The sequence below is a fragment of the Aricia agestis genome, chromosome 15 (genome assembly GCF_905147365.1).
Source record: "Aricia agestis chromosome 15, ilAriAges1.1, whole genome shotgun sequence".
Lineage (NCBI taxonomy): Eukaryota > Metazoa > Arthropoda > Insecta > Lepidoptera > Lycaenidae > Aricia > Aricia agestis.
This window is the reverse complement of record NC_056420.1, coordinates 13,245,501-13,265,549: the sequence shown is the minus strand read 5'-3', so window position 1 is coordinate 13,265,549 and position 20,049 is coordinate 13,245,501. Positions and strand designations below refer to the sequence as shown.

At 40.0% G+C, this 20,049-nt stretch overlaps 1 protein-coding gene across 1 annotated transcript; it reads right to left on the bottom strand.

Annotated features, from left to right (window-relative positions):
- Positions 1-2,549: 2,549 nt before the first annotated feature.
- On the bottom strand, positions 2,550-16,398 carry LOC121734301 (zinc finger protein 383-like). Its single transcript, XM_042124827.1, has 13 exons — positions 15,992-16,398; positions 15,588-15,719; positions 14,971-15,258; positions 14,310-14,492; positions 13,506-13,643; positions 10,584-10,711; positions 9,894-9,968; positions 8,051-8,180; positions 7,350-7,483; positions 6,058-6,199; positions 5,210-5,329; positions 4,100-4,297; positions 2,550-2,830 (listed from the first exon to the last, which is right to left on the bottom strand). The coding sequence occupies exons 1-13, from the start codon at positions 16,097-16,099 to the stop codon at positions 2,645-2,647; spliced, it is 1,962 nt and encodes a 653-aa protein (XP_041980761.1). The 5' UTR covers positions 16,100-16,398; the 3' UTR covers positions 2,550-2,644.
- Between the last annotated feature and the right edge of the window lie 3,651 nt (positions 16,399-20,049).

Sequence of the window (20,049 nt, the reverse complement as noted above, 5' to 3'; positions counted from 1 at the left end):
GCGACCAAATTCAAAAATAAAATGACAGAACTCCGAAAGAAGCAGCTGACTTTGACAATGACATCACTTTTTTTTTCTTATTATGGCACTTCGGCTATTTAACCATGGCCAGTGTAGAGTATATTATGGCGGGAAAACCATATTCTTTATTACTTGAATTTACAGCATCGACAGTATATAAATAAAATAAGTCTATGTTCAGCATCGTTTTTTGTCGTGGTCAGGTCTAAAGTCTAGTCAAGCCTAAGTAAAAGTCAAGACGTCAAGTCGGTCGATTCAGTAAAGTGGTAGACGCTTTACTAAAACTTTCGATGGAGTTTTGGGGGGAACACAAAATAGCACGTTTCTGCATATGGCATCACTTTCCTACATTTGTGCACGATAACGAATATCTAATGGTTAATATCCTACCAATATTACACATTAAGAACCCAGTTAACACAATTTTAGGAAAATAATACAAAAACACGACATCACTCTTTCACATTCCCGGAAAACTTCGACTAAAGAACTCCGACATCACTATAATTCACTATCAGTCAAGTGTCAAACGCCTTGAATTTTTTTAATGAACGAAGCCATACAATGCGACTAATATCATCCCATTCACAGCATAGATCAAGATAGATACCGTATGTCGCTCCATTTGTATGAAAACAAGCATGCCACCTTTTTCCCACCTACTGTGACGTACCAAGGATAAGAAACGTGTCCATTACCTAGGTCTTAAGCCAAAGTTTTGTATTTGAATTTCTACAGCTCAATATGGCACTTTCAGGAATTTAGGCATTTTTAAAATTCCGATTGACGTCCGATTCCGATAGCAGACTAAAGAACAGACTTTCGAAAGACGAGCATTGCTCGTCGTTTGGGAACGCGATATGGCACGCGAAGTACATACATACACATGTGGTATCTATCTTGATCTATGTATGTGGTCCCATTACTTTTAATTTTAGGACAAACCTGTGATTTCCATCACGAAAGAATATTGTAACACAAGCACAATCAGCAGGATAGTCATTTTGTAATACTGACAATTTGAATACAAAACATTTACAACTGATCTTAGACAAAAAAAACAAACCATTTTATTGTTATGTAGTTAATTTATTGCGAGTTAGATTAATTACAATTCTAAATTACATTATAATTTCATTATTCTTAATTAATATACTGAATAATATAACTTGGTCAGTCTTACAGAATTTTAAATTGACTTATTGTAAAGTACTGTTTTTTTTTTGCATAAATACATTTCATGATAGCTGCTGAAAATAAACCTTAATACTGAAAAAAATAAATTAATTTAGTGAATACTTTCTGCTGCAATAGACACAACGATTTAAATCCTCGTTGATCGTTTCAAAGATATCCTACTTTACAATAAGTTTGTATCTACTTACACCTTTCCACAGTGTAGTTCCTAATTAATCTAGAAATATATAAATACTTTATCAGATAATTACAAATAACTATCATGTGTACTACTGTGATTCTTAAACAAATCTTCTTAATATTTACAAGATTCATTGTTTTGCCGTGCGTTGCACTGGTGCAGCAACGACTCTCCAACGTTCTACATATTTTATGATATGGCGTAACGGAACGACAGAGAGAAGATAAAGTAGAAGGGTGTATGTCTTGTATTGTGTTGTCGTTGCAACCCACATAGTGTATCTACTATCTCTGTCACACCTCACGCTATACGCGCATATCGCTATCCCTCTCTAGCGCGGCGCTCAGCAGTGCGGGTCCTTGAGCTGCAGCACAGCAACGGCGCATTTGCAGCGCTACTGAGATACTTTATCCCTGTCACACCGCACGTCCCACTTACTCCGTCTCTCTCTAATACGGCGCTCAGTAGTGTGCGTCCTTGAGCTGCAGAACGGCGGCGGCGCACTAACTGCGCTCTTGAAATACTCTATTCCAATCACACCACACGCCGCGCGTATCTCCGTCTCTCTCTAGCTCAGTAGTGTGCGTCTTTGAGTTGCAGCGCGGCGGCGGCGCATTCGCGGCGCTGCTGAGATACTCTAACCCTATTGCACCGCACGCCACACCTATCTCCGTCTCTTTCTAGCTCAGTAGTGTGCGTCTTTGAGCTGCAGCGCGGCGACGGCGCATTTGCGGCGCTACTCCGATACTCTATCCCTATCGCACCGCACGCCTTACCTATCTCCGTATCTATCTAGCTTAGTAGTGTGCGTCTTTGAGCTGCAGCGCGGCGACGGCGCATTTGCGGCGCTACTCCGATACTCTATCCCTATCGCACCGCACGCCTTACCTATCTCCGTATCTCTCTAGCTTAGTAGTGTGCGTCTTTGAGCTGCAGCGCGGCGACGGCGCATTAGCGGCGCTACTCCGATACTCTATCCCTATCGCACCGCACGCCTTACCTATCTCCGTATCTCTCTAGCTTAGTAGTGTGCGTCTTTGAGCTGCAGCGCGGCGACGGCGCATTTGCGGCGCTACTCCGATACTCTATCCCTATCGCACCGCACGCCTTACCTATCTCCGTATCTCTCTAGCTTAGTAGTGTGCGTCTTTGAGCTGCAGCGCGGCGACGGCGCATTTGCGGCGCTACTCCGATACTCTATCCCTATCGCACCGCACGCCTTACCTATCTCCGTATCTCTCTAGCTTAGTAGTGTGCGTCTTTGAGCTGCAGCGCGGCGGCGGCGCACTTGCGGCGCTCCTGGCGGCTGCGGCTTAGATACGGAGAGGGTTGCTTGAGATGAACGGTCCTGACGTGTAGCTTCCTACTGTTGGACTGCGCGAACGCTTTTCCGCACACTTCGCAAGCGTAGGGCTTCTCGCCTGTGTGGCTCTGCGAATAAATAAATAGATATTAAAATTTAAGTATTATTTTTATTATAGCAAAGCTACATAGCTCATTTGCATTGCGGCACGTTACATCGTAGGATTAGACTAACGCATATAGCGTTGCTGTTACTCTTTATAAAATTATAACACAAAACAAGATAGTAACAGTGCAGTGCTTTTATTTTATTTATTTATTTTATTTTATTCGGAAAACTTACAGCTTACAGAAAATACAGTAAGAGTACAATTGAATACCGGAAATAAAAAAATATCCTCCCACTTCTCCTAACCGTACTGTCTGATTATGAATTATTGTGGCATATCATAAACTATTGTCAAGGGAACGACGTAACGTCCAAGCAGCTGCAACGCACAACAATTCAACGGACCACAAAGCAAACGTATTTTTGTGTGGTGTTGGATTCTATAGTAGGCACGCAACGGATAAACCAACACTGTTTTACCCTGGTCTATTCAGTGCCTTTTTACAATGCAATAGACGACATAATATTGTATAGCTTATAATCTACACAAATATAATAAAGATTAAAGACTTAAAGTTTGTTTTTTTGTTTGTAGGAGGTAATCTCTGAAAATATGGTCCGATTGTAAAAAAAAATACACCGATAGAAAGCTGGTGTGTTCATGAGTGACATAGGCTATATTTTATGTATAAAAAGTTAGTTTTCCACCAATTATGTCGTTCTTAGAATTCCACGCGGACGGGCAAATGCTAAGTGATGCTAACTCTTTGGACGATGTGGAAGATCTACGCGATTTAATAGAGGACGATCGAAGAAAAAAGACACAGAAAATGCGACAAGATAATAAGGATCTTGTCGCATTTTCTGTGTCTGATCCATACGTGGGAGAGCCATGCTTCGGCAAGAATGGGCCGGCTCGACCGGATAAATACCACGTTCTCACAGAAAACCGGCGTGAAACAGCGCTTGTTCTGTGTTTCGCCTAGTGAGTGAGTTTACCGGAGGCCCAATCCCCTAACCCCTACCCTATTTCCTTCCCTACCCTCAACTATTCCCTTCCCTTCCCTTCCCTACCCTCCCCTATTACCCTATTCCCTCTTAAAAGGCCGGCAACGCACTTGCAGCTCTTCTGATGCTGCGAGTGTCCATGGGCGACGGAAGTTGTTTTCCATCAGGTGTTATTTCATAAAAAAAAAGCATCATCAGAGATCAAGCACCGAAACCCGGATGGACGATGGACAAAAGAGATCTTAGTATATTATTTGTTAGTGAAGGTGTAAATATCTTACCCTGAAATGTCTATCCAGCGCGCCCTTACTCTTGAACGCTTTGAAGCACACCGAACACGGATGCGGCCTGTTCTCCGAATGGGTTTTCTCGTGCATCTGCAGGTTGTAGCGGTTGAAGAACGCCTTGGGACACAGCGGGCACTTGAACCCGCGCTCGTTGGAGTGAGTCCGCTTGTGGTACACGAGGAACGCGTTACCCTGTTGAAAGTAGATGGAACGGGTTAAATATATAGATACTTTTAGAGCATCCATACTAATATTATATATGCGAAAGTGTGTCTGTCTGTTTGTCCGTCTGTCTGTCTGTCTGTTGCCTCTTCACGCCCACACCGCTGAACTGATTTTACTGAAATGTGGTTACACTCTTAGTCCCGACTCCCGAGGAAGGATTAGCATACTTTTTATCCCGGAAAAATGGAAAGTGAAATATAAATCTGCGCCAAAATTCGGGGATCCGTACGTTTTTCCGGGATGAAAAGTATCCTATGTCCTTTCCCGGGACTCAAAGTATCTGTATACCAAATTTCAGCAAAATCGGTTTAGCGGTTTGGGCGTGAAGAGGTTACAGATAGACAGACACACTTTTACATTTATATTGGTAAGTATGGATTATTTACTGATAAATATTTTTGCTTTTCTTATTGTAAGACTAGACGTTCCGTGCGGGTTCGCCCGCGTAAATGAGATATTTCACAGACAAATTAGTCCACAAAAAATAGCCTATGATCCTTCACGTGGTCTACTTCTTATCTTTGCCAAATAACATAAAAATTGCTCCAGTAGTTTGTGAGGTAAGCTATTTTCCAATAATTTCCCCCCGTTTTTCTACATTTTCCTCAATTTGTTCGCTCCTATTAGTCTTAGCATGATTAAATATACTATATTATAGCCTTCCTCGATAAATGGGCTATCTAACACTGAAAGAATTTTTCAAATCGGACCAGTAGTTCCTGAGATTAGCGCGTTCAAACAAACAAACTCTTCCGCTTTATAATAATATTATATTATATTAGTATAGATCTCTTATACAGAGTGTAACTAAACATATTAAGTAACTCTCTCCGATCTGCTACCTACAGTGACCTCTGTATTTAAACGATCAATACTCACCCGGAAACTTTTCCCGCATATATCGCACACGTAGTCCTTCGGTATGGGATAGTTCTTGTCGGGGTGCTCGCGACGGAAGTGGGTCCAATACTCACGCGCGTTCGGGATCTCTTCCGGACACTGACAATGTTAAATAAGAAATTTAATAACCCACAATTTAAAACACTTTTACTTTGTCACAGAATGCAAGGAGAGATTTAAAGATTGCTTAACTTTAATTCACTGAACATGTAGACAGAAAATGAATGCAATGCAAAAAATATATATTTTCTGTCAAAACAAACACAGCAGCAGCTGTATTTGTTGCACAAACTACTAGCCACTTACATAAGTGCACCCGGCGGGCCAGGTACGCTCGTTGCGCCAACCGTTCGCCGCAGACCCGGCAATCGTTGTTGCACCTGTTATGCGACCAGACTGTGCAGTTTAGACTTACGTATGTGCACTTGGTGGGCCAGGTGCGCTTGTTACGCGAACCGTTCGCCGCAGACCCGGCAACCGTTACTATAACTATCATGTGACCAATTACTGTTTGGAATTACATAGGAGCACTTGGCGGGCCAGGTGCGCTCGTTGCACGAACCGTTCGCCGCAGACCCGGGCAATCGTTGCTGTAACTGTTATGCGACCAAACTGTAGCACTCATGTGACCAGTTTAAACTTACATAAGTGCACTTGGCGGGCCAGGTGCGTTCGTTGCGAAGCTTGCCGTAGTTCTTGGGGCAGGCGCGCGCGTGCGACTGTCTGTGATGGATCCGCAGCTACTAGTTGTCCGCGAACCGTTTGCCGCAATCCCAACAGTTGTTGCTGTAACATTCATGCGACCAAACTGCGCAGTTTGGACTTACATATGTGCACTTGGCGGGCCAGGTGCGTTCGTTGCGCGGCTTGCCGTAGTTCTTGGGGCGGGCGCGCGCGTGGGAACGTCTGTGATGGATCCGTAGCTGCTCGCTATCCGCGAACCGTTCGCCGCAGACGCGACAGCCGTTGCTGTAACGGTATTTGTTGATGAATATACTGGAAAATTTACTATGGCGCGAGTTATTAGGTCCGACTCATGCTGTTTTTAAAACATTAAGCGTGACTCTTGATTCGGAGGTCATTAGCTTGATTATTGTTTATAAGTTTAGTTAGAGGAAACCTGATTGTGTAACAAGTAAGACGATCCATGCATCGGATGGGCATGTAAAAGTCGTTTCTGCACCCGAATCTAGTCGTATCAGTCATTTTACTATGTAAAGAGAGAGTGTTCTTGTCGGGGCTGTAGCTAGAATCAGATTTGAGGTAGGGCAGCATTGGTTACAGGTAGGGCAGAAGTAAAAAAAATCATAATTGATTGATTTTCTTGGGTTTTGGTATTTTTAAGGTAGGGCATTATGATTTTAAGGTAGGGCATTGCCCCACAATGCCCCCCCCTAGCTACGGCCGTGGTTCTTGTTGGCACTTTGCGCGCACTTTGACGCCATAATAATTATGTTCACTACTGTAGCCTGGCTTCAATGGAACCATCCCGGTCACTGAAACTGGCATGAGAGAATATCATATCACTAGATTACACCCGCAACTCCGTTGCGTCAAAAAAAACGTTTATCGCGCGGGAACCGTACATTGTCCGGGACAAAAAGTATCCTATGTTTTTCCCGGAACTCTCCATACCAAATTTCAGCTAAATCGGTTCAGCGGTTTGGGCGTGAAGAGGTAACAGACAGACAGACACTTTTTCGCATTAATTATAAGTAATATTAATAAGGATTAATAAGGATAACGCCTCCGTGGTCCAGTGGTTAAGAGCGTGGCTCTTGACTCGGAGGTCATGGGTTCGATTCCCGCGTTGGTAACATGTTATTTCCAAGTTTGGTTAGGACATGGCTGGCTGATCATCTGATTGTCTGACAAGTAAGATGATTCATGCGTCGGATGGGCATGTGAAAAGTCGGTCCTGCGCCTGATCTCTCGCCAGTCGTGTCGGTCTTCCGTCCCACTGGGTTATGAGAGTAAAGGAATAGAGAGTGCTCTTGTGTACTGCGCACACACTTGGGCACTATAAAATTACTCCTGCGTACCTGGCCCGGTTTCAATGAAAACGGCCACCGTCACCGAAACCGGTGTGGGGGGTATTATTATTAGTAAGGATACTTACACTAGTTTCAAATCCCGGCTCTGCGTATGTTTCACGGAGGTGACCATGTGCCGCCTCCAAGCTTGCGGCGTTTCGAACTTAACGTCGCACTGTTCGCAGTATGTACCCTCTGTGTTGTCTGTCTCCTTCTGATCCTGTGAGATAGAGAGAGATAAACATGAAAATCAGCTACATGTTATGTGTTGTTCTATTGATATAGAGGCGAAATAATATGTAATAAAAATAAGCAAACAAAAGCTGCTTTTAAACTCTTGTTAAGAGTAACCATTCTTCTGAAGAAACTTTTCATTCCTAAGTTCTGTTTTCTTTTTTGTTATTCTTCTGTGTTTCCTTGATAATAGTGATATTTTTGTTACTAAAAATTAATAAAACATGATTCTTAGACTGGCCATGTTGCAGTCTAGTCGGGACTGACTGCTCTAAAGCGGTCGCGTTGAAATTTGCACCGACCGCTCAAGAACTGCTCGAGCGGTCCGTGTATTGCGGATATGAATTTAGTATGAAAACTGCAGATCGCCGTGCGGCGACCGCATTTTACAGTCGGCTTCGACTGCAAGATGCGATCCGTCTATGACTGGCCTTATCCTTATTCTTAAGGACCCTTGAGAGTTGAGTGAGAGATAAGATAGTGGTATTTTTAGTACTTAAAAAATTAACAAATGATTCTTATTATTAACATTTAAGAAGTATCAAAGACTAACTTGGTCCTTATGCATCATGGTCCTGTGCATGGTGAGTCCGAGGCGGCTGACGAAGGAGTACCCGCACGTGGGACAGATGTGTTCAGACGGATGTTTGATACGCACGTGGCTGAGGTACGACGTCCATTTGCTAAAAACGTTCATCGTCATCATCATAAAGGTCACAGCACACATATCAACTCGGAAAGGGATCGTCACCGTATCGCCTTTCGCCTCTCCGTCAACCAGGCGTCAACCAGACGTCAACCTAACGTATGCACGTATTAACAAAGCGTATCAGTAACGCCTGTACGTCAACTCGGCTACGGCTAGGCGACGTCTCGCTTACGGCTCGCCGACCGCTGTCCCCTTCCGAGGCGAGGCGATTATGTTACGGTTCCGCTTAGTGTGCGTTGCAGTAGGGAGTTTCATACAAACAATATTAAACGGCTCGAGGCGATACGGTGCCGATCCCTTTCCGAGTTGATATGTGTGCTGATCTTACCGGCCCTTCCACACGACTTTTTTGCGCACTGACGACGCGCGTTTTTGATGCGCTCGTCATCTGCGCGTTTTCATCGCGTTTTGGCAGATATTACACGTTTTTTGACGCAAAGAAAACGCGCGTTTGTATCGATACATATACTACCTATATACGTGGGAGAGCAATGCTTCGGTACGAGAATAATACTCGACCGAAGAAATACCACGTTCTCACAGAAAACCGACGTGAAACAGCGCTTGTGCTGTGTTTCGCCGAATGAGTGAGTTTACCGGAGGCCCAATCCCCTACCCTATTCCCTTCCCTAATCCCTACCCTCCCCTATTCCCTTCCCTTCCCATCCCTACCCTCCCCTATTACCCTATTCCCTCTTAGAAGGCCGGCAACGCACCTGCAGCTCTTCTGATGCTGCGAGTGTCCATGGGCGACGGAAGTTGCTTTCCATCAGGTGACGATTTGACGACCTCTGTGGCTCAGTGGTGAGCGCGTTGGCAGCTCAAGCCGGGGGTCGCGGGTTCGAATCCCGCCGACGGAACAAAAAGTTTTCAAAAAGTTCCTGGGTCATGGATGTGTATTAAATATGTGTATCATATAATAAAAATCTTAAATATATGTATAGTATAAAAGTATTAAATATATTTCCGTTGTCTGGTACCTGTAACACAAGTCCTTCAGGTACTTACCACGGGGCCAGACTGACGTGGTGTGAAGCGTCCATAGATATTATTATTATTATTATCAGGTGACCCGTTTGCGCGTTTGTCCCCTTATTTCATTTTTAAAAAAAGAATCAAACGCAAGTTGAACGCTATTGAAACGCGCTTTACTGTGGTCAAAAGCGGCGCCGATCGATACACAACGCGACACGAACGCGATATAAACGCGATACAGACACGATACAAGCGCGCGCCTACAGCACGTCCTAGTTGCGTTCGAAAAACGTGGCGTTATCAATACAAAAATTAGATCGTGTGTAAAGGTTAAAACGTGTCGGCTTCCTTGCGTTTGCTGAGCGTTCGACTTGCGTTTGTATCGATACAAACGAGCGTAAATGAAACGTCGTACGGAAGGGCCCCAAGCCCATACGGATATACACAGGCCTATAGGATAAAATAACGTTCATTTCTGCTTTTTTTCTCCTTTAATAGATAACTGAATTTCGTGCAAACACTAATACGTCTTGACTCTTGATGCTAAAAAGGTCGATTAAATTTTTCATTGGAAACCTTCGGTTGTGAAAACAGGCCGAAGCAAAATAGTTGGAAAAAAAAGACCAATGTCAATTAAGCTTCTATCGGTCACTTATTATCTTATAACCTCTTAATTTAAGTAGGGTTTAAGTATGCGTTATAAATGACTTACGTAGAGACTTCATCGCAGTACTGACATTTGTAAGTCACTCCTTTATGCCAGCGCTGATGCTGCTTGGCTTGAGTTCTACAAATATACAAATGTAAACATCAGTAAATAATTATTTAATCAAAGATTAAAATTAAAACAAGATAACTTGATATAACCAGCCCAGGTAAAAGTCCGCCGTCTGCGTATTGAATCAATTTCTATAATAGGGTTTCCCCCCCCCCCCTCAAATATCTAACGTTAAGGGGTAACTCACGTGGTCTGCGACACGAGAATTTTATATATTAGATTTTGTCATACCCACAGACACAAGTGCATTGCATCTGGTTTTGGCCCACCACACATTCCCACCACTGTATCTCCTGTGTCGCCAGGATCGACCGCGGTATCCAACCACGAAAATCCTTTGATATGATCTCAGGGAGCCCGAGGGACATGCTAAAGCTGTCAGAAGAAAATAGGAGGAGTAGGAAGAATTCCAGATTCCCTCCCCATATAAAGCGAGAGACAGCTCAAAGTTGCAGTAACCGAAAGTCAAAGAACTGAAGGGGGGAAGTACCACGGGAATAAACGTTAATAAAAATAATCTGCTTAAGGTAGATAATTGCCAGGAGTTGAGGTCATGTCACACATATGACATAACCATCTCTTCTCAGTCCTCACAAGTCATATCAACAGTATTAACACACTCACGTGGTCTGCGACACGTAGCAGCAGGCTTTACACTCGTACTTCTTCTCGTGGTTGGACGTGTGCTTCTGCAGGGTGCGCTTCGTCCGGAAACGCATCTTGCACACCGGACACTCCATGTCGCCGGAACTCTGACAATAAAATAGAGCATCTTAATCTATATGTAATAAAATCGTAGGAAAGTCAATGCTGTACTTTGAATATTTTTGTACAAATAATACTTGGGACGTGATCTACTATACTAACGCGGACGAAGTCGCGGGCAACAGCTAGTACTGATATAAAGAGATGAGTGGATGAAGTTGGGAACTACCATTTTATAAGATAAAGGCAATTATGAAGCTTCGGCCAAACCTAGGCGACCAAAGCGACTGCGAAGCGGGAGCGTCTGCAACACGGGACGTTCGCGTCGGCAGAGCGGGAACAATCTATAGTTTCGCACCGTAGTCGCGCCGTAGCTCTACCATGAGTTTAAAGCTATAAAATTTATCAATACTCGATAGTCGATACCGACTACGTAAATATTTAGTATGGCGATTTTAGTTCCGCAAGTAACCGCTAGAGGCGCTGTAAAATTTGCCATACTAAAAAATTACGTAGTCGGTATCGAGTACGATAAACACTACAGCTTTAAACTCATGATAGAGCTACAGGTGTGCAAACCAGTTTCGCGTTGCAGATGCTCCCATCCCACGTCTTGAGTCCTGACGGGTAGGTTTGGCTGAAGCCTTAATATTTTTTTTCCTTTATTCTTTGGACAAACCTTGTAACGTACCTAAGTACCTACTTTATCATTAATTGGCAGAAATATCTGGCTATACGTATAAAATCCACTTTTTTTTTTCAAATCATTTTCCCGGTCCTTAAGCCTCTATTTATGATTTAAAAAAAACAGTTTTCAAATTATTACTTCATCCACTCATGTATCTCAATTAAGAGAGGGTTCATACTTCGATCACAGTTTCCAGGTAATGCTATTGTATTCTATTGTTGTCGCGATCACCGGTGCTCTTATGGGGCTTGAAGAATTAATATGCATAATATTCTAAATGCGAAAGTGTGCCTTTTTGTCCGTCTGTCTGTCGGGTACTGAGGTGGAGGTAGCACAACCTCTTCACGCCCAAACCACTGAACCGATTTTGCTAAAATTCGGTAGGTATGTAGATGCTTTGAGTCCCGGGAAAAGACGTAGGATATCTAGTTAGAGATAGGTCATCTAGTCTTTATATATGTATAAATTAAGAGAGGGTTTATATCAGCGGTAGCCGTATTAATTTGGCTATGGCAGCAGGCAACAGGCGGACCGCGGTCCATTTGCGGACCACGAATGGTCGAATCTCGGACCGCGAAATATTGTAATATTGTATTTTTAACCCCCGACAAAAAAGAGGGGTGTTATAAGTTTGACGTGTCTGTCTGTCGGTCTGTCTGTCTGTCTGTGGCATCGTAGCATCCAAACGGGTGGACCGATTTCGATCTAGTTTTTTTTGTTTGAAAGCTGACTTCATTGAGAGTGTTCTTGGCTATAGTTCATCATCATCAGCCTGCTCCGTGCTGAAAAATCGCGGTTCATCTGGTTCGTGAAGGGCCGATTGGCAACTTGCAGTCGTTTGGTGGGCTTTATTGCATTCTAGTTCGTGACATTTATGAATATTTACACATTAATGAAAAGTTGACCTGTGCTGCAGCATCACCTGGTAATCAATAGGATACCCAACTCCTCACCAACTTAGAGCAACGGTTTCGTGTTTGGGCTCATTTGAATTGCGACAACTAGTAAGACGTAGATAACCAATAAATTTTTGCATGCTGCTGCTGCAGCATCACCTGGATTCTATAGGAGCCGAGCTCCATATGAACCCAAAGTGGAGGTTTCATGTTTGGACTCATATTGACGGCCTCATCCAAAAGGACATTCGTAGATGGTATTCATTGGGATATAATATGATCCTGTTGATAGGAATTATTCTGCACTATAACCAACACAAGTTTAAAAAGCATAAAATAAAATTAAATTAAGAAAAAAACCCCCGCCAAACAACTTTAAAAAGTAATGAAATAATATATTTTACTGACTTTAAGTTTAAATAATTCCTAAGTGTAAAGTGATATTTTAGTCCATAATTGTTGTCAAGGTGTGTCGCAGGACCGCTAATGTCACGCTCAGGGCTGAATGTAAACGTCACATAAAGACCGCAAGTACGCATTGAACCAACATTGGGCCAACGCATTAAGCCAGTGCGTTATGCCAACGTGTAGAGTAGAGTAGAGTAGAGTAGTAATGTCGCTCCCAACTTATGGCCAAGTAGGCCTCTACAAGTTGGCCCAATGCGCTGGCTAAACGCGTTGGCCCAATGTGTACAACGGGCTTAAAAGTGCCCGACCTTTACAGACATAGGACAGCAATTAATTGGCCCCTCCGTGGTTAGTGGTTTAGTTTAGAGCGTGGCTCTTTTTGATTTTTTTTGATTTGTTTGATTTCACATAACATTATAGTTTAAGGGTCAGTTCACAGCGAACCGAATCGAGACAATCAGTGACATGGCGATACAAAATGCAAAATAATGAAAATGCAAAACTGTTGGCGGTCCCCTGACACACCGTGACAACAATTATGGACTAAAATATCACTTTACACTTAGGAATTATTTAAACTTAAAGTCAGTAAAATATATTATTTCATTACTTTTTAAAGCTGTTTGGCAGGTGTTTTTTTTAAATTTCTTAATTTATATACCAAGTATCAATTAATACATAGATCAGGTAAACAATATACATATACCTTTATTAATTAAAATAATATTTTGAAGCCACATAGGACAAGTGTGTTTTTTTCTGGACCTCATTAAAATTTTCCCACAGTATCCGGACCCCACCTAAAATTACTTGCCAACCCCTGATTATATAATATATTTCCATATTTACCGGACTGTGTTTGTTGAGATGGTGTTTCCATGCCTCGTCGTCTATGAAGCCCTTGTAACAGAGCTCACACTGAAATAACGCGTTCTTGTAATTTGACGAGTTCTGCCGCTTAGCCACCTCAGCTATTTGCTCCTCGAGCTATAATAAAAGATAGTAAATTAGTATCACTGCCGGATTTATATTTTAAGCTATGCGGGCTTTGACCGCGGCGACTGACTCGAGAAATTCCGTAACGAAAAACACCTAACGACGTTTCAGTTCGGCAGACTTCGGCTCGGTGTGGCTCGGGGTGTGGTGCTCGTCGCACCGACCGGCACATCAGTGCGACGTTGCCGCACCGCTGTGCCGGTCGGTGCGACGTTGCCAGACTTCGTTTGTTTGCGTACAACCAGTGGTTCTTAACCGGTGGTCCACGGACCACTGGTGGTCCCTGGAGGCAATCCAAGTGGTCCGCGAAGCCATCCTAATAATATGTGAGAATTCAGGAGTTAGTAAAGAGTATGCACTATGCAGTCACAAAAATGAAAAATCACATTAAATTTTCAGATTTTTGCTAAATAAAAAATGAGTGCTAATTATAAAATCGTGCTTGTTTTCTTTATCAAACAACCTTTAGTTTAGACTTTAAATTAACCAACTAGGTGGTCCCGGCTAGACAATCATTTGGTAAAATGGTCCCTCATGACTAAAAGGTTAAGAACCACTGATCTAGACTCTAGACATAATATGTGATTTATAATAATTGCGTTGATAAAAAATGCTATAAAACATTTATGTATACTGTTTTATGAAATACAAGATCACCGTCAACTTTGTGATGGTGCAGAATGTCTCCAAATCCATATCATCGTTACACACTCCCCCCGTATTCTGGGTACGTCTTATCACTGGTTTCTTGGGTTTTGATTCTTCTTTAGATTTCTTTGGCCTTCCACGTTTTTGCTTTCTGGGCTCGACATCATCGTCGACAGAATCGACTGTCACCATCTAGAAAAGTTTTTGTCAATCTGAATAACTCAAGTGCTATACTGAAGTTACCCAAGATAGGACGAAAATATTTGTAAGAATTTTATTTCCTTTTAAAATCAAACTTTAGCTACAAAAAAATTATGAAAGAATCGACCAAGTGCGAGTCAACCTCACAAAGGGTTATGTATAGAGCAAAAATAGGCCCTAGGTTTTTGTAGGGAAGCCACTTATATATTTATTAAGCGGTTTCTGCAATACAGCCTGGAGACATACAGACAGCTAGACAGACATTGAAGTCTTAGGAATAGGGTCAGTTTTAACTCTTTGGATATGGAACCCAAAAAATACACACCAAAACAAATAATGTTTTGGTGTGTATTTTTTGGAGGTAGGATTCCATACCTATAATAATTTAAATACACCCAGCCAATAAAGTGAGAAACAAATTAATTTACATAACTTAATTAATAAAAACTTAAACTAATTAATTACTCACAGGAACCTCCCTACTCTTTTCAGATTTCTTCTTTTTCTTCTTCTCTTTTTTACCCTCTTGTTCATCTTTTAAGCTTCTGTGTAATGATAGAGGCTCATCGTCACTAGACAGAGGATAGTAGTCGTCATAGTCGGCCTCTACTTTTATATCAATGTGGGGTTCTATCTTCGCGTCAACATCAAATTCTTCTGAATTACACAAAACATCTATATTTTGCTGTGTTTCTGTACTTAAGTTTATAGACAGGCGTAGATTGCTTCTGCTAATCTCGATCTCTTTGTCTGTTATCTGTAATGAATTAGCAATAATATAATATATGGTTGAATTGAGAAAACTTCGCCTTTTTTAAAGTCAGTTAAAAAACTGCAAATAAATCCTTGATTTATTTACTGGGTGGCATCAGTGGCATGTAGTTTTTGTATAAAATTAAACATGTTCTTAACTTTGTTGCACCCAAATTTGTGTTTAAAATAAACATAAACTATACATTTTTTCCTCCCATTCCTAACCATTGAGTCCTTTCTTATCACTCAGAGTCTTCAGGTTTGAAGAGATAACAAACGGACAGACACATTTTTATATTAATAATATTTGTTATGGAAGTAGACATCCATTACCTTCGCATTTGAGCATACAAGAGCATTCAGTATGCCCTCACTGTTGATGCATTGCTCACGGAATTTGCTGAACTTCGTAAACATGGCAGTGCATTTTACACAAATTGTTACTGGTATCGGGTCCCAGAATACCTAAAATATTAAATCATGTAAATGTGCATAAATTCTTATAAAATCCGGAGACAAAAGATGAAAAATGAATATTTTAACTCTGGCTACAAAAAAAGTTAGTTTTTAAATTTTATTATTTAAATTAAGCATAATAATTGATAAGCTACCGAATTATATATGTATTATAGTATAAGATACCAAATAAGCAAAAATATTTTTTTCAAAATATCTTCATTTTGGCTGCTGTATTATAAATTCCATTATATTATATGTACAGAGGCTTGAATACTTACAGATTTTCCCAATAACAATTGATAATAATTATGTAATGGTTGGGAATTTAAATTCACAAGTTTTACATCTAATGAGAGGCATGTTCTACACACTCTTAAATCATTCATTTTGTATTAAATTTATATTATAAGATCAATGAAAATTCTATACACCTTATCATTTGTATATTCGCGGCATAAACAAACAAATTATAGCAATAGAGTTAGAAATTATTAGAACTACTAGAGCAAAAGTATTGAATATTTTAGCAACATTTTAGGCTTAAGCATTGGCTTTTTCGATGATTATACGGAACAAAAATAATATAATTTAAGCACAGAAAATTATGAGCAATTAAATAAATGATTATTTAATTAATAAATTGGTCGAGAATGTCTATAAATACACAAGACGCCAAAATCCGCCATATTTGTTGACAATTTTGACACTTGACAGTGACTTTTATGCTCATTGCTCATGCCATGACAGATGGCGTCTGGTGACTGGTACAATCATTGACTTTTATAGGTGGACTCGGCATAATGGTCTATACCAAATGAAAATACTGTGGCCGGTTCGCCATGTTATGTTCCGGCTCTCCGAGGTACATAAACTGTCAAGGTGTCGTTTTATAGGGATGTCGAAATTGAAAGAAAATATCGATATATCGATACATCGATATTTGAAAAAATATCAATATCGGGCTCGATATATCGCGAAAAAAATATCGATATATCGGTCAAATTTTTCGACCAATTTGCTTTTTTTAAATTAATTTATAGTCCGTCAAAAAAGTAAAGAAATTTAAAAGGGGCAACATCGTAGTGTCATCCCTTTTTTTCTAAGATTAATATACTTTACTGATCTTTCTTCTTATTCTTCTTCTTTTGGCGTAAGCCTCCCCATTTAGGAGTTGCCAGCGTCAGAGTTGATGATCTTTACTGAACTTTACTGAACTGACACATGTCACATGACATGTGACATGTGTCAGTTCAGTAAAGTCTTCTTCTTCTTTTTTTGTGCTGTGTTTGACGCAGACTCGATCGCACAAAAAGTCTGTAGTCTGTGATCTCCCTATTACTGACTTCGATGTCTGTCTGTCTGTCTGTCTCAAGGCTAGCTACAGCTAGACTTCTGAAATGTTCACAGATTGTGTATATCTATTCCCGCTATAACAAAAAATACTTAAAACAAAATAAATTAAATATTTAAGGGAGCCCCAAAATGAACGTGATTTTTTTGATATTTTTTGCTTGATATCAATAATGACAAAAGATAGGCACTTGAAATGTTCACAAAATACTCAGTTGTATACATACTTTAATAATAATAATAAGTGATGGTAAAATTAAAATAAACTGTAAACCCTTCGTGCACGTGTACAACTCGTATTTGTCCGATTTTTTTGGTAATTTTTGCTCGATATCAATAATGGCAAATTAATTAAATAATAATAAATAAACTTAAAATAAATTAAATAGTTTTATTAAGGAGGCTCCTATATAAAAAAAAACCATATTTGCCTATTTTGTCTCTATGTATATATAACAATAATACATAGAGACAAAATAGGCAAAAATGATTTTTTTATATTAAAAAAAAAACATTTTTGATGTCAATATAATATATAATATAACATGACGCTCACTTATCACACATCTTAGTTTATCGATATCCTCGACAAATATCAACCGAGTGTCCCATCACTATAGACCGCCATGTTTAGTTCTTGGCAATATGGCGCCGGCCACACTTTTTTGTAGTTATGTCACTTCCATCTGTTTCCTTATTCATTGGGTACAATCGAAAAAAAAAGCTCAGAGAAATCACTTCTGTAAATTGTACATGGCAAACTTGAGGAAAGTGTTTTAACTTTTATCTATTACATCTTTACTAATATTACAATTGAGAGAGTTTGTTTGTTTGTTTGAACGCGCTAATCTCAGGAACTACTCTGATTCGAAAAAATCTTTCAGTGTTGGATAGCCCATTTATCGAGGAAGGTTATAGGTTATATTTTATTATGCTGAGACTAATAAAAGCGAAGAAATAGAGGAAAATGTAAAAAAAACGGGGGAAATTATTTGAAAGGGCTTATCTGGAGCAATTTTGCTGTTATTTGGCACAGATAAGAAATAGACCACGTGAAGGATCATAGGCTATTTTTTGTGGACTAATTTGTCTGTAAAATATCTAATTCACGCGGGCGAAGCTGCGCGGAACGGTATATTTCTATAAGACGTGGTATCATCATACATTTAAGTTTCGATTTTTTTCGATTGTTTTATCTATTCTACGGCACTTCTACGGTATTAAATAACTCAGTACTTTATCTGTGCAGTGACGTAACCTTAACCTAATGATAAATAGTTTATGGGTAAAGTTGTGTAATTGGGGGGCTAAATAAGCTTTAAAATTTGGCATAAAATATAAAGTTTAATATAAAAAATGAAATATGTACTTAATGTGTGCACACTGCACAGCTGTATTGATTTAAGGGGTACCAGGGTTTTTTATAAAAGCTTTTTACACCAATTTTGTTGACATCGCGCGCTATAAACTGAAGTCCACGCGGACAAAGTCGCGGGCAACAGCTAGTGAGTCATAAAAAAGCAAATGTTTTCTCATTTGTTACTGTATTGTGTACATAAAATATAAACTGTATTTAAGATTTTTATTATAATTTGATACTAATAATTCATATTTATTAATACACATTCATGATCCAGGAACTTTGAAAACTTTTTGTTCCGTTGGCGGGGTTCGAACCAGCTACCCTAGCTAGAGATTTTAATGCGCTCACGGCTCATCCACTCAGCTACTATGTATATGTAAAAAAATAAGATATAATAAATAAATAAATAAAAATCACAATCTCAGAAAAATTTAGGAATTTTTAGCTTATAGTAATTGGCAACACTGAACATCAAGCGGTACTCAAATTTTCACTTATAATACCACAAGAGCTTCAAAATTATCGGGTATTTCCCGATAGGTTCGTTGCAAACAAATGAAGGAGTCAAGTTTTTCAGGTTAAAAAATCACGAGCGCGAAGCGCGAGTGATTTTTCCTGAAAAACTTGACGACTTTATTTGTTTGCAGGGAACCTTGAGGGAAATGCCAGATAATTTTGAAGCTCGTGTGGTATTCGGGGGATTATTTTTCCGTCCCAAATGTCGGCCAATAGAATTAGAATTTGTTTTTTATATATAGCAACTACCAGAGAAAATTTTCAAAAAATTATCACTTATAATACCACAAGAGCTTCAAAATTATCGGATATTTCCCGATAGGTTCGTTGCAAACAAATGAAGGATTCAAGTTTTTCAGGTTAAAAAATCACGAGCGCGAAGCGCGAGTGATTTTTCGACTTTATTTGTTTGCAGGGAACCTTGAGGGAATGTCAGATAATTTTGAAGCTCGTGTGGTATTCGGGGGACTATTTTTCCGTCCCAAATGTCGGCCAATATAATTGCACCATGAGACACAATTGAATTCAACCTGTCAGTTTGACGTGTTTGTCTTTTTTATATAGCAACTACCAGAGAAAATTTTCAAAAAATTATCAGTATAATACCATGTAGGTTGTACCACGTGACGTCGAATGGTGCAATTCTATTGGTCGATATTTGGGTCGGAAAAATAATCATTATAATACCATGTAGGTTGTACCACGTGACGTCGAATGGTGCAATTCTATTGGTCGATATTTGGGTCGGAAAAATAATCAGGCTTATATTATTTTTCTGTGTTTATGACGATTTATTGTTTCTTCTTTCTTGTTTCTTGTAGTGTTATTATTGCATAGTCTCTTGTGGGGAAACGCGGCGGACATTAATACAATATTTGTGCTGCAGAAGCGAGCTATTCGTTCTATTTATAAGATGTCGTCTTTGGAATCTCTAAGAGAAAAATTTAAAGAAATAAGAATTCTGACCGTCACATCTCAATACATTTTGGAAAATCTCTTATATGTTAGAAAGAACATAAATATTTTCAAAAAGAAAAGTGATAATCATAATGTAAATACTAGAAATAAGAACAAGTTAGCAATACCAATGTTCAGACTAGCCAAAAT